At 38.5% G+C, this 15255-nt stretch overlaps 1 protein-coding gene across 1 annotated transcript; it reads left to right on the top strand.

The window, feature by feature from the left end:
* The first annotated feature begins 8708 nt into the window (after positions 1 to 8708).
* On the top strand, positions 8709 to 13238 carry LOC136239223 (uncharacterized). The gene is made up of 4 exons (XM_066029949.1): positions 8709 to 8840; positions 8895 to 9007; positions 11028 to 11153; positions 12993 to 13238. Exons 1-4 carry the CDS (start codon positions 8709 to 8711, stop codon positions 13009 to 13011), a joined length of 390 nt encoding a protein of 129 aa, XP_065886021.1. The 3' UTR covers positions 13012 to 13238.
* Positions 13239 to 15255: the final 2017 nt, after the last annotated feature.

Genomic DNA, 15255 nt, shown 5'->3' with positions numbered 1-15255 from the left:
TGCAGGTTTGAGGCTACCTAAGTCCAGTCATGGATTTTTTCTCCTTTCTCAACACATTTTCTGTAACAACTTTAAACAGGCTGTAGGACCAGGTGTCCTACAGACCTTCAGCACTTGTGCTGTAAAACATTAATAAATAAACTATTATCCATTTGGTTCCACATGGGGTACTTTGAGATAATAAGTCACTCTCTAGAGTTCCTTGGATACATATACATGAAATTGACAAGGAGAAAACATCCTGACCACCTGGCAGACTCCTGTAAGCATTTGAGCGTTAATCGGAAGGCTGCAGGTTCAAGGCTGCCTAGGTCTAGTCATGGATTTTTTCTCCTTTCTCCACCTTTTCAAACACATTTTCTGTAACAACTTTAAACAGGCTGTAGGACCAGGTGTCCTACAGACCTTCAGCAGTAAAGCATTATAATAAATAAAATAAATAAATATTGATAAGGTTGCTACAAAACTTTAAGGACAAGAAGATTTTTAAAATTACGTTTTCTACAACAATTGAAATAGTAGCTATAGTAGTAGTTCTTGTGAACACCGGAAAGTGGGTGTGGTCTTTTCCACCAAGGAGTGGTTTTGGTGCAAAACAAATGCTTTTATTCAATTCAGAATCATGTAAAACCCCTCTTTTGACTCCACACTAGGCAAAATTAAACTTTTTAATTTTTGCAATACAGTTTTGGGTACCCAACATTCCAACAGCTGTCACGAGTTCGAGTGGAATTTAAACTTTTTGAAATATGTCATCAGACACCTTTACAAATACATCAGTGAAAAAATTTCTTGGTAAGGAATTTCTCCCAGATTTACCAGATATCTGATAATATTCCCTGACTAGAGTGACTACTACACAACACTTAGACTAAGCTTGTTTTTAAAATGGCACGCAAAACTTATTGCATGAACTGAAATTCTTAAAATTCAATTTCTATTTCTTGGCCGAAGACATCCACCCATGCAGATTTTTGTTGATTTAGCTAGTGCTATGTGATATTGTACAATGATGTCCAATACAATATTTCAGTGATTTCACACAAATTGTGTATATATTCAACAGACTGAACACACACAGTGCACTACTAATAAAATAATTGTGGACATGAGGTACACATGGTTGTCCTAGATATTACGAACATCACCTTAAATGACTAGCTAGTCAGTTTGGCAACTATTTCACATTGTTGTGAACTCGGACAACCATAGCTATGTAGACATTCAGCTGGCCACCCCCAACTTCTTGATTCCCCCCCCAAAAGAGAATTCCTAGAATAAGCACTGTGTCAACAACTAAGATATACACTCTACTCTGCTGTAATATTACTAAAACAATAGCTATAATATAACAGCATAATACCACTGCTAAAGCATCACTTTATTTGAAGTGTAACTCACAATACTTATACTTACTTATACTTACTGTGCAAACTCAGTAAAAATTATTACCAAATTCAATCTCTGAGAGCTAAATTTTCCTGTGGGGCATGGTTTCTCTAGATAGAGCATGCTGAGTGTGCCTCACACACTGTACCAGCCAGTTGCATCAAATAGTTGTCACATTTCTCGGCCCTACTATGTAGATGCCCTGTTAGCACTCCCGTTAGATGGAAATCCTAGATCCACCACTGCATGGTGCTAGGTAAGAGTTGCGGGTGTACTTTTTGTACACCATATGTGACTGGATTTTGGAAAAACGATCCAAATCGGGTGGGGTCTATTCTACGGAACGGAACGGAATGATGGACTAAACTGCGGAACGGAATGCTTTCTCAGATTGAAGCTTGCAGCTTACCATTGCTGTACAAGTTATCAGTGGCACTTCCAGCAGGTAATCAAACATTACCCCAAGAAAGATAAAACGAATTTAAGGATCGATTGTGGGTTCTTGTTGGTTGTCATTAGTAACGAAGTACTAATTGTGGGAATAGTTGACTCAGTGTGTTCATCTTCGGATATATCAAGTAGGGAACTAATGCATGACTTGTTTTTACTAGTATATGTGAGTTATTTTTACTTACTTGACTTTAGAATGTACAGTCTGAGGCCCAGCCTTTCTAATCGGCATAAATCAGTATGTGTTTAGCTCTTGGTTTAGCTACACTACAAAGGAAACAAGTATGGTGACAAGCTGAATCACCTCAGTCTAAGCAGAATCTAAAGGAATTTTGTGCAGTGTGTGAGGAGCAAACATTCAGATACCTCAAGGAGGCTATATTGTGTGAACATCAATGATTCATTAACAGAGTAGTGGACTATTGTCAGATATCTCAGCCTGAGTACTGAGTTGAATTCTGGATGGAGTCTATTTACAGAATGGAATGCTTTCTGAATCAACTTGCAGCTTGGCTAGCTGCTATCATTGCTGAAATTGCATTTTATCAGTGGAACCTCCAGGAAAATGGAATAGGATAATTATAAAACATTAATTGATGGTTTAGGTAATCATGACTTTATTCAGTCTAATAAACAGAATATATGGTTGATTGAGTGAGGTATCACTTTCAGAATGTCCAGACGACCAGTGATGAGATGCATGGATTCATCGATTTTTTGTTGTGGTTGGAGACATTATAAATATCCAAAAGCAAACTGACCGTATAATATTAATTCACTTTCTTTATATTTTCTCAATTCTGAGCCTGTATACAAATAATTGAATTTTCCTTGTCAATAGAAATCCTAGAATAAGATGGGAGAGAAACTTATCTTTGTTTACCTATACTGTACAACCAAGAGTTCGTAATACTGATTTGTATGGGGGAGTGTCTAACTCTCAGTATGGCCTGTACAAACACCCTGCGTAAAGTTCACCTTTCATCAAATCAACACCTTTACTGGGGGATAGAAAACTGTTGATTAGTGTTGCTGAAGAAGGTAAAGCCTTTGTTCTGAAATAAGGCCGAGGTGTTACTTTAAGCAGGGTGTTTGGAGAATGCGTTCAAGTTAGACACTCTCCGCCTTATTATGAACTCTTGATACAACTTCAAAGGAAAATGAAGAAAACATACAGATGAATCAATAAAATCACTACAGTAAGGTGAATTACAGACTAGCGAGATCTTGGTTAATTAATGACAGTGGTTGGAGATTAAGTGTGGTAGCTTCTTGTTCTTGAATGTTGCAAAGTGGAAGTACAAATCAAAATGGGATATCAATTTCATTATGAAAAATTTGTATACATAAATAATCTAGCATTACTATTTCATTTGTCCTCCACTTAAACATGCTACAACAGTACTAGTGTCAGTACATTGGCAGTGAGTCTACCTTGAAATCTCAACTCTAGAGTAGATCCAACACAGGACAGCCCGCACTGTAACAAATACATGTGATCCCATTGTAATTTCATGGACCAGCTGGACTGGGAATCACTTGAAAATAGACGAACAAATTTAACCTGTTTTGTTTGAAGTGAAGCATGTGAAATGTTACACTTAAGAAATCCTATAGGTGGTATGTAATTAATGTGAGTGTTCCATTTCAGGTCTGACTAGATACATTGAAATTACACACACATCCTGGTCCAAATCACATTTGCCTGGTGGCTACGGGCATGGTTTCACATGCAGCTTATAATAGAGATTTGGCTGATCTTGGAGTTTTGGCATTTAGCCTGATTCAAGGCTAGCAGTCAGACACATCCTTGAATTGTGCAACAGATAAAATCAGCTCACTATTGAATACGGCATTAGTCCACTGCACCAGCTGTTAATATATAAATAACTCCATGGTGATGTTTGCAGAATATACCCTCCTTGCGATCTGCCAAAATATTTGCTCCTCGCACACTGCACAAAATTCTTCAAGTGTTAATTCAGCTGGCTCTTTCCTGTTACCAGTATCTTCCTGCTTGCTTTATTTATACACTGACTTATGACTTGAAAGACCGGCTCAGACTGTTTTCTAAAGTCTAAATAAGAAAAACAGCTCACATAAAGTTCCCTTCCGTATGGATGAACATCACTGATACAGCTCATCCCACAATAATACTTCGTTACTAATGACAACCAACAAAAACCCACAATCGATCCGTTAATTCTTTTTATCTTATGTTTAATCACCCACTGGAGATGCCACTGCTAACTTATAAGGGAAGTCTCAGCAATGGTAAGTTGCAAGCTTCAATTTTAGAAAGTGTTCCGTTCCGTGGTTTAGTCCATCATTCCGTTCCGTTCCGTTCCGTTCCGTTCCGTAGAATAGTCCCCACCTCCAAATCGCGCGCACATTAGAAGTTTCGAGATAAACGGTTTTAAAGAATTGAAGCCAGCATAACTCTCCAAGGATAGCAAGCACGCGTATGAAATTTACACAAAAGATGCATCAATCTGTTACCTTTCAAGCCACTTCCAGTATTTGTAGCTGCTTGTACAATTTCCCGCCAAATAAGATAGAAAATCTGAGCAGTTGGACGAGCGAAGTAGTATTACGAGTGCTCACAAAGGAGAGGCTAGGGGTGGCGGGGAGGGCAAAAGATAGGCCTCAAAATGGAGGCAGACCACGATTGGAGTCCAGACACGAGATTACAGGGCTGTGCTGGCTCCTTAGTGGCTGATATGTAGCAAAATCTACAGAGAACACGTCTGGCCAACATTATAAGGCTGTCCACCAGTAAACCACTGATTCTTGCCAAGCCAGGTCCTTCACAAGGCCTGAAACCGCCATTTGGGCACTCCACACCACCCAGAAAAGACGTCTATTAAAACCAGCCTCGTGTAGTTTGAGTAGTGCTGAGGGTCAAAACTTGTAGTACGATAGTGTAGCTATCCACTGGTGGTGTTAGTTTGATTTTGCCTGATGTGCAATTTGGTTCGGTTCTGTAAAATCTGGTCACATATATATTATGCAGTTCGAATCCTGGGGTTGGAGAGATTTTTCCTTACTTTGGCCCATTTTCTGTTACACCTTATTAGCTATAAGTCATAGAAGTCTAAGTCCTTGTAATTAGGTTAGGTAATCCTAAGGCTGCAACACAAGTTGCTGTCAGACCTTCAGTGCTGGTCACTGTAAAGTGTTAATAATAATTAATATGTCCAAACTTTTAGGGACAGAATTAATATTCTTGCAGTTGCTTAGATGTCCACGAAATATTCATTAGCAATAATTACACAATTAGCTTTATGCTACGTATTTGGTATGGGTATAAAATTAGTGATCCACAAAAATAAAACTGCAAAAATCTTGAAATCTGTTAATCCACAATAATTATGTACCTTGAAAATCTGTATGTATATGGATTGGTAAACAATCAATTCTTTATTGGTGGTACTCTTGAAAGACCATTCTGAAGAAAATTTCTACAGCTAACTATGTACTGGGCTTTTCAGCTGCAACTTGATGTTTGGTTAAGCTTGAGTCTATTACGCTCCAAAATTTGCCTATTATGCTTTTTGGCATTTCCCAAATTTTCTGCCTATTATGCTTGTTTTTATGCTTTTCAGAAATGCATTATGCTTTTATTTTGTGTTTTTTCTTTGTGCAGAGAAGTTCTTCAAAATTATGATAAAATGTGAATTTAGAAGTGTCACTTCAACTGCTACATACGAATAATAGCAATAGCTTGAAAAGGTCAGAGATAGTAGGCATATTAGAGCAGGAGTATCTGGGCAGAGACAAATATAACGCTCAGCAGTAGACCCACCATAATGTCCTATCATGTACAGGTCATGGTATATAGGACAAGGTAGGACAGTTCATTCAATTAAAGTCAATACTTGTGTCAATTGTGTTGTTGTTGTGAGCTAACAACTGTTGCTAATTGAATGGGAGTAGGCCTAGTACATTCATAGCCATCCCCCTTGGATTGTAAGAATGTAGTGTCTCCTAGCAACCAAGTGGTAGTTATGATTAGCAGTACAAGCCATAAACCAAACAGATAAACTGTATTGCTTAGGCTCCATTCCTTTTCTTTTGATAGCTAGGATATAATGTCTGAGTAAACTGATTTATGGTCAGACATGCAGACTATTTTGACGGCAAATGTCCAGTGACTGACCGTTATATTTGCTTCTGTATCTGGGGGTATACTTGCATATGCAAATAAATATATGTGGTTTCTGAATAATTTTGATTGATCTAAGTTGTAGCAATTGGTATTCAAAGGACAGCAACTGCTCAATATAATATGTAACTTGCATTTGCAGCAGCATGCATACCAAGAACATATTAGCCTCCAAACACTTAAACTGTTCTCATTGATTCTCTATGACTGTTCTATTAGAGTGTTTGACTGTTCTATTAGAGAATTGATATCTCAATCTTTTTGAAATATTTTCCTGGTTTGATATTAACCTCAGTCTCACCTGCAGAGACTTTCACTATTTTCAATGTCCAGTCATTCACTGACCATCTGATTCAACACTAACTTTATTTATCATCAGAGCTTCCCCATTCCTATAATACTAGATGTCCCCACATTTTGCCGCAACCCTCCCAAACAGATTGTCTTTTCACCAATGCAATTTTTCCATCAAAAGGTAACTTACTGGTAGAACTCCCTTCCAAATGATCTTTTTCAAAATTTGTCTTTCCGTAACAATTTATATAATCAGCCTCTTTTGGCTGATGCTGTCTTCCCTGTATAAATAATTACAAATACATAAAATACAATACATCATTTATTGTATGGTGTGTAATTATGCTTTAGCTACTTGTGTAGTTATATTGTGCTTTATATATTGCTTTGTTTTTGTACAGTATGTCTGTAACGATGTGTGTATTCTTGAATGGAAGAACGGCCTTGGCTGAATTAAAGAGTTTAAACAAATAAATCATCAAATCATAGCTATTGTCTTGCAATATTCACAATCACCATATGACATATCACATTTTACTCAGCAAGATCAAACGGTGAGACGCGCTAGATAATATCAAAGTCAATGATTGAAGCTTTGATAATGACAACAATAAGCTCAACTAAACTGCTTGGCACTAGTTGGCGTATGAGGGATGTGTGCTGTAAAACTCAAGCCCACAATGAAAAGCTTTTATTCCATCATGTATAAACTTGTAGCAAGACTGTAGTGCATTGTTTCTATATACTCGTTGTCAGGAATCATTTCACCGTACAAAGCAGGTTAGCCCTTGATTTTGTGACTGTTATAGCAGAAGTTATACTTATTGTAGCAAAAATTTACCCTATTATGCTAGCTACTAATTATGCACCATTGTGCCAGCATTATGTAGGATTCTGCTTTATCAGTGCTTTTCATCCCCTGTTAGTTATGCCTAAAATTATGCCAGCATAATCTACGCAAGCCTAGCTTGGGTACTTTTGCAACAAATCTGTGAAATCATCCTTATTAAAGTTAACAGGGTTACTACATCTGGGGTTGGCTCCTGCTACCAGGAATTTAAGTTCCACACTAGCTAAAGTTTACGTGTGAGGCGATGTAGGTTTACATAGTACTCTTTGGCAACATAAACAACTAAAGTACATCTCCCTTTGAAATGCAAAATTCCAAAGGAGCTTGCACTGCTTTAGAATGACTACAGTATGAAAATTTCCTCCATAAGTGATTCTATAGGGGAGTATCACTACTGGACATTTTGTCCATGAAAATCCAATGAAAAAATGTTCAACCTGTGAAAAGTAAAGTTTTCATTGGGTAGTCCCAATGATTTTATTTTCATAGCATTTTAATTGGGCAAATTAATGAAAAGTCCATGAAAAGTGTTTCACAGAGTTTTCAGTGGTAATTTTTCATTAGGTTTTTATTAATTTTCCCAATTAAAATGCTATGAAAATAAAATTACATTGGGGTCACCCAAGGAAAACTTTACTTTTCACAGGTTGAACATTTTTTCATTGGATTTTCATAGGAAATATGTCCAGTAGTGTATTACCCTCTCTAAGATACATACATTGAAAATCTTTCATAACAACTAGTTGTAAATTGCTGCTTACATTTTTATGTTTTTAGCTATTACAATTAGTTAAATAAACATCCTACAGCTTTGTATTTGCAACCCCAGACCTGTTGAAATATTAAAATTTAACCATATAGATGAATTTATGTAGCTAGGACATTGGAAACAGCGGAAATTGAAAACTGAAACTGGAAAACTGAAATTGTTCAAAACTTGTGAAATAGCTAATAGTACTCACCTCTTTACAAAGACCACCTCTATGATAAGACCACCTCATTATAGTGACCACATATTTTACACTTCATGACCTAAAGTGTGCATATAAAAAGGTTCCAGCTATGTGTATACCACCCAGTTGTAAGCATAGGCTATACTCAACACTATTGGTATCAGTAAATGTCAATTTTAAATGACTAGGTGTAGTATTCCGACCACTTCTTTTGGTAGCTTTTTTCAAGTGTAAACAGTAACCAGCTACAAATATCACTATACATTTGATTTTTAAAAATGTGTCAGAATATCTTTCAGAGCAGCCCACTAGGCAACCTTGGCAGCCACCTGTATAGAAAGGCCGTGCCTCTTTTAATCAATTGGATATTTATAGACCATGTGTAATCTAAGGCATTGTCTCGCAATAAGTTGCCATGGCTTCAATTTTCACGCATGGTCTATAGAGTAGTTAATCGCTAGCTTGGTAAGGCCAATATACAAAATTAGCAGTACAGCCACTGTAGACTTAACATAGTCCAGAACTTGAAGTTTATTGTTGGAAAGCATTTTGATAAGAGTTTGTATTTGAATGGTCATTGGCTTATCATATACTTGTGCCATATGCCATGCCTTCCACATCAACTCTGTTTTGTTATATGTTGTATGGCTTGTTCCAGGATGCACCAGACTCACTGTATAGTAATTCACAAGGGAACATCTTCCTCCAAGATGAAGTTGACAGACCTCTAGCCTACCAGGTGAAGTGTTTTGTACAGTTCATTGTAACTAGCCATGTTATGTGTGCACATTAGGAAGATGATGATTCTTCTATTCTACCCAATTATGAGCACTCTTTGTTTCCTGTTCAAGAATTGACAACAACTGACCAGACAAAGAATCGCCACTTCACAGTCTACCGGTTTCTGTAAGTTGTGCACAGCATGTACGTAGTGTAGTGTAAGTTGTTAGGCTCTATGTGTGTATGTGTGAGTGAGTCATCACAGCCAAATGGTAGAGCACCAGCCAGGTAATCACTAGGCTCCAAGTTTGATGCTCAGCACACACTATGTGGTTGCCACTGTGCACATTGTTGTTTCCTTGAGCAAGAAAATTTACTGACATTGCTCCAGCCTTCATAGCTGTGAAACTTGGAACCTAGGAAGTAGTCTACCCAGCTGTATTAATGGGGACCTGGTATTAACTGGTAAAGTAATCTATAGCTGTATTAATGGGGACCTGGTGTTAACTGGTGAAGTAGTCTACCCAGCTGTATTAATGGTGACCTGGTGTTAACTGGTGAAGTAGTCTACCCAGCTGTATTAATGGTGACCTGGTGTTAACTGGTGAAGTAGTCTACCCAACTGTATTAATGGTGACCTGGTGTTAACTGGTGAAGTAGTCTACCCAGCTGTATTAATGGTGACCTGGTGTTAACTGGTGAAGTAGTCTACCCAGCTGTATTAATGGTGACCTGGTGTTAACTGGGGAAGTAGTCTACCCAACTGTATTAATGGTGACCTGGTGTTAACTGGTGAAGTAGTCTACCCAGCTGTATTAATGGTGACCTGGTGTTAACTGGTGAAGTAGTCTACCCAGCTGTATTAATGGTGACCTGGTGTTAACTGGGGAAGTAGTCTACCCAACTGTATTAATGGTGACCTGGTGTTAACTGGGGAAGTAGTCTACCCAACTGTATTAATGGTGACCTGGTGTTAACTGGTGAAGTAGTCTACCCAACTGTATTAATGGTGACCTGGTGTTAACTGGTGAAGTAGTCTACCCAGCTGTATTAATGGTGACCTGGTGTTAACTGGGGAAGTAGTCTACCCAGGGGTATTAATGGGGACCTGGTGTTAACTGGGGAAGTAGTCTACCCAGGGGTATTAATGGGGACCTGGTGTTAACTGGTGAAGTAGTCTACCCAGCTGTATTAATGGTGACCTGGTGTTAACTGGTGAAGTAGTCTACCCAGCTGTATTAATGGTGACCTGGTGTTAACTGGGGAAGTAGTCTACCCAACTGTATTAATGGTGACCTGGTGTTAACTGGTGAAGTAGTCTACCCAGCTGTATTAATGGTGACCTGGTGTTAACTGGTGAAGTAGTCTACCCAGCTGTATTAATGGTGACCTGGTGTTAACTGGGGAAGTAGTCTACCCAACTGTATTAATGGTGACCTGGTGTTAACTGGGGAAGTAGTCTACCCAACTGTATTAATGGTGACCTGGTGTTAACTGGTGAAGTAGTCTACCCAACTGTATTAATGGTGACCTGGTGTTAACTGGTGAAGTAGTCTACCCAGCTGTATTAATGGTGACCTGGTGTTAACTGGGGAAGTAGTCTACCCAGGGGTATTAATGGGGACCTGGTGTTAACTGGGGAAGTAGTCTACCCAGGGGTATTAATGGGGACCTGGTGTTAACTGGTGAAGTAGTCTACCCAGCTGTATTAATGGTGACCTGGTGTTAACTGGTGAAGTAGTCTACCCAGCTGTATTAATGGTGACCTGGTGTTAACTGGGGAAGTAGTCTACCCAACTGTATTAATGGTGACCTGGTGTTAACTGGGGAAGTAGTCTACCCAGCTGTATTAATGGGGATGCAACATCTTCCAAGACTTTTCTTGTAAGATCCTGCATTGCCTGGATAGAAGTCATACTGCACTCACAACACCACCTAGTGGAACCACAATTCACCTGCATAATCTAGACACTTATAGTTAAGGTCTCAAAGTATCCCTTAGTACTGTGACCTGGAAAATCAGGACACCTTGATAATCAGGACACTATTAATTGGTCCTAAGGTGTCCTTAATACACAGTTTCCACTGTACCACTGTATGCTTTCAGGTGTGCCATTCCATGTGGACTAATCAGTGAATTTCATAGCACCAGTTATCATTGTCAATCATTGTATAGTATGTCACTGTGTGTGTCATGTTCCACCAGAGACCAGCGTTTGCCAGTAACAATACATCATCCAATGATGTTAACAGATTGTTTGAGGACTGCAAACATCATCCATAGTTGGACTTCTTCTCCAGTAAATATGGGCTTGATGTACAAGAAGCTTTGGTGAGATTCTATTAGAGTTGTCAATGTCTGCATGGAAGTGAGGATCTAAGCTGGCCTGCATATTTCCTAAGAATGTCAGTTTAAAGATTTTTTGGTGAAAATTGTTACATATAGATTCAATAGTTTCATAATTTTCATAAATTTCCTGGGGGGTATGCCCCAGACCCCCTAGATTTGAGTGTGCACACAACAAAAACTTTTGAAATTAGTCACCAAAATTACCTGGAGCTGCCCTTAGTTCTTACAATAAGATACCAGCAAAAATTAGTATTTTATGAAGTTTTACAGATTTCTCATACATGTACATTTGTTTGTAACATGAAAATATGACGTGTTCCAGTACAAAACCATTGGTAGTGATCACATGTCCATTGGTAGTGATCACATGTTCACTTCTTTGATGTTACTGTTGCTATTTGGGGATAAGTAGAATTTGAGGAAATGGGACAGGAGTGGAAAGCAGAAACAGGATTGACCCACAGAATACGCCTGATAAAGGTCATCATGCAATAATTATATAGGTTGGCAATGTTGGATCTTTTCACTAAAACGATCAAAACACTCTAATAGACCAATCACCTGCATAAAAATACTACTCCAATAAATTAATACCAGCATAGACCCACATTAATGGCCTGTGAATTGATGGACTATTTTGGATTTAGATTTTATTACTGTGTAAGGCAGCCAAAGGCTGGGGGTGCAACTGCACAACCCCAAATAATAAGCACAATATATTCACAAATTTATATAATTGTCTAAATGTTCGGTCCAGCCGCTAGGCATATGTGATCATATAAAACTTAGGTGATACAAGAATTCATCTAAGGTAGAGCATTCAATTATTTCATTTGGTAATCAATAATGGTGTGAGGGAAGAAGCTTTTCTGATAATAGTTAGATGACGTTAAAGATGGTATTAATTGTTGATGGTGAGAAAATTGTATACAGTGAGACAAGGAGTGATGTGAGTAATGTTCTGGGATACTTATACCAGGTGGGTCTTGATGTAAAACTTTATAAAAAGTAATCAATCTGCTAAACTTTCTGCGCTCGTGTAGGGTGGACCACTGGAGATCATTTATCATTTCAGATACACTACTTGTTAGTCTACAATCTTGTTTGACCCACCTAGCTGCTCGCCATTGTACCATTTCAATGTTATCAATTACATATTGTTGGTGTGGATCCCATACCACATTTGCATAACCTAGTATCAATAGGTATGTAGACTAGCTAAGTCATCAATATTGGAAGTTAGAAGTCATATGATGGGAGTATGCATACAGCACCGGCATGCTTGTCAAGTTGAAGTGAGTTCCCATGACTACTCATATTGTCCTTAGTCTCTTCATTGGAGCCATGCACTTACACATACTCCAGCTGCTACATACCTGTCATGTGACTTTTCCTGACCTTGCAGGTAAAACTTCCTGCATCTGTATGCAGGTACTGTCAGTTAGTATTAATGCTATATTAATGTTATGGTTTCAAGGGAGTAGCTAACTTACAATGTTGATGACTTAGCTAGTCTATTTACCCAATCTATGACAGTTAGTTAATTGATTACTAGGCTTTTAATGCTGCACGGTGAAATAGTTCAAGTTAGTAACTGCTCTATTAGAGTATCTTACTGCAGGTGACTGCTCTTTCAACCGTTTTAGTGAAAGGATCCAACAAAGAAACATTGTGCTGTAAAATCCAACCTTCATATTACATGATGGTTTTTATCAAGTGTTTTCCATAGGCCGTTCTCATCCCATTCCTGTTTTACTCGAATTCTACGTAGGTGGGCTCAGTGAGCAAACAGACTGTTAGTGATTTGTGTTCTTCCTGTAGGATTTACTGCAGCAAGTAGGTATGGACATTTAATGTCACTTCATTTCATTATCACCAACCTTGTACCCATGTACACACACTGTACTCACAAATTATTTATTGTAAATAGCAGAACTATTAGTTAATTGTGTAACATGTACTTTGTAGTTGAAGAAATTTTTATTGCAAGAATAGCAGCAAGATGATCAGCTGGTATTGCAAATGTTCATTGATTTTGTTTAGCGTTGTTGTACAATCAGGTTTTTATAATACTTGTAACCATAGTTTGTATTGCTCTCCTGACAGTGTAGCTACATGTGTCAAGGGAATGATTATGGATGGAATATATAATTATTCTGTTTCTGGTAGCGCCCGCCTCTTCATCTCTAATGCGAAGGGGCGGGCGCTATCGGACAGAATCTATGAACAAAACATACCAGGGATTTGGGAAATATGGAGTCGTTATGTTGGGGTAAAGAGGTGGCTCTGTACCTCGCTGTGGTACCACCCAACCAGTGGCGTATCCTGGAAAAAATTTTTACCGAGGCAAAGTTTATACCTTGGTTTATACATTGACTTAGCTAATTGAGAGGGTCTACTTCTGACTCAACTGATTCACAAATACCTTCAAGTATGGGTGGTACAGCATTTGCAGGTTGACTACTTGTTATTAACACTTTACAGTGACCAGCACTGAAGGTCTGCTTGGTTAGATGGAAGAATGAACTGTTTCAGAAGACTCTGAGTGTTTACTACATGTCATAAGTAATGCTCCAGCTTAGTTAATGTACAGACCCTGCTTCAATGTTTAATTGTATACTCAACACAAAATATTGACTTATTCTGGAGAGATTTTGAGTAGTAAAGCCACCCCATGGACTGCAACGGAGATCACATGCACACTATATTATAGTTTATTGATCTGTTGTGATATTTAAGTCAGAGATTATCCCTTTCATGTGATGCTCAACTGCATGTGCTAAGCATGTCAAGCTAGGGAGACTGGGAGCATGCTCCCTCAAGGAAATTTTTGATTTGAAATGGCATGTGGAGGCTATTTTTTATTGTAACTGCTAATTAGAGTTACACCGATATGCATTTTTTCATTATTATTATTATTATTATTGATTAGCAAAACCCATTGGGTAAATCGCTAATGTACAAAAACAAAATTTTAGTGTCTATGCATACCGATTATTTGCCTATTCCTGTAACCGATATGCCGATATTTACCGATATTCTTCATTTCTTCAGAACAGAGGAGGAGGAGCAGAAAATCACCTAAAGTTTATGCGTATAAACTGCATTTGTAATGATAATGTAATCAATGTTATTAATTACGTGGGCGGCCGACTTTTACAATGTTTTACACAGTTTTGCTAGTATCTCCTTTCATGAAAAAGGAAGCCAAGTAGTTATAAAACAGCTAATCAAACAGTGTTTTAGTGGGACTACAGACCCTTTGTGAAGAGTGATCAACTAATTGCGTGGGCGGCCGATAAATATACACAGCCTACTATAGCCTTGCAACCACATTTGTGCAAACAAACAAACTCAAATAGTTACAAAACAGTTACAACAAACCACTTACTGCTACATTCACCACCTTCTTTACTTTCACCTGTTCATTGTCGTCAACTTAACGATTGATTGTGGGTTTCGGTTAACCGGCAAGTTATTTCCGCTTCGTAGCCGATACCGATACTTGTAAAATTAGCTAATATCGGTTGTTACCGATAATTCAACCGATTATCGGTGCAACTCTACTGCTAATGCATGATCAATTAATTCAATGCAATGCCATGCAGTTGACTTATTGGAACTTTTGAAAAGTAGCTAATGGGGTCGAACTTTGAATATTACGATGACTGCTCTATTAGAGAATCTCGATCTTTTTACAAGTAGCTGAAAAGTGGTCCAGCACCGTGTCACCATGGGCTCCAGCCCTGCTTAGTACTACAGCTATAGATTCTATAATGTGTAGTACAGTAATCAGTGCTGTCTACGTTTGAGCAGAAAATCTGTGGTGCCAAAACTCAGGCCTGCTCAGCCTGTTGTTTACCATTTTTACCGAGGCAGCTGCCTCGGTTGCCTCAATGGTAGCTACGCCACTGCCAACCTGCCAGACCGCACCTCTGAGGAAGCCCGGTGGCACTGCACACTAGTCTCGCACCGCCCGCCCCTATATTCTTGGTATAGGGGCGGGCGGCGTGAGACTACTATACATAACACGAGACATAACATGACGTGATTCTCTCGACTAAATTAAGATAAGATGACCTGG

The sequence above is a fragment of the Dysidea avara genome, chromosome 11, assembly GCF_963678975.1.
Source record: "Dysidea avara chromosome 11, odDysAvar1.4, whole genome shotgun sequence".
Classification (NCBI taxonomy): domain Eukaryota; kingdom Metazoa; phylum Porifera; class Demospongiae; order Dictyoceratida; family Dysideidae; genus Dysidea; species Dysidea avara.
This window is presented reverse-complemented; position numbering and strand designations above follow the sequence as displayed.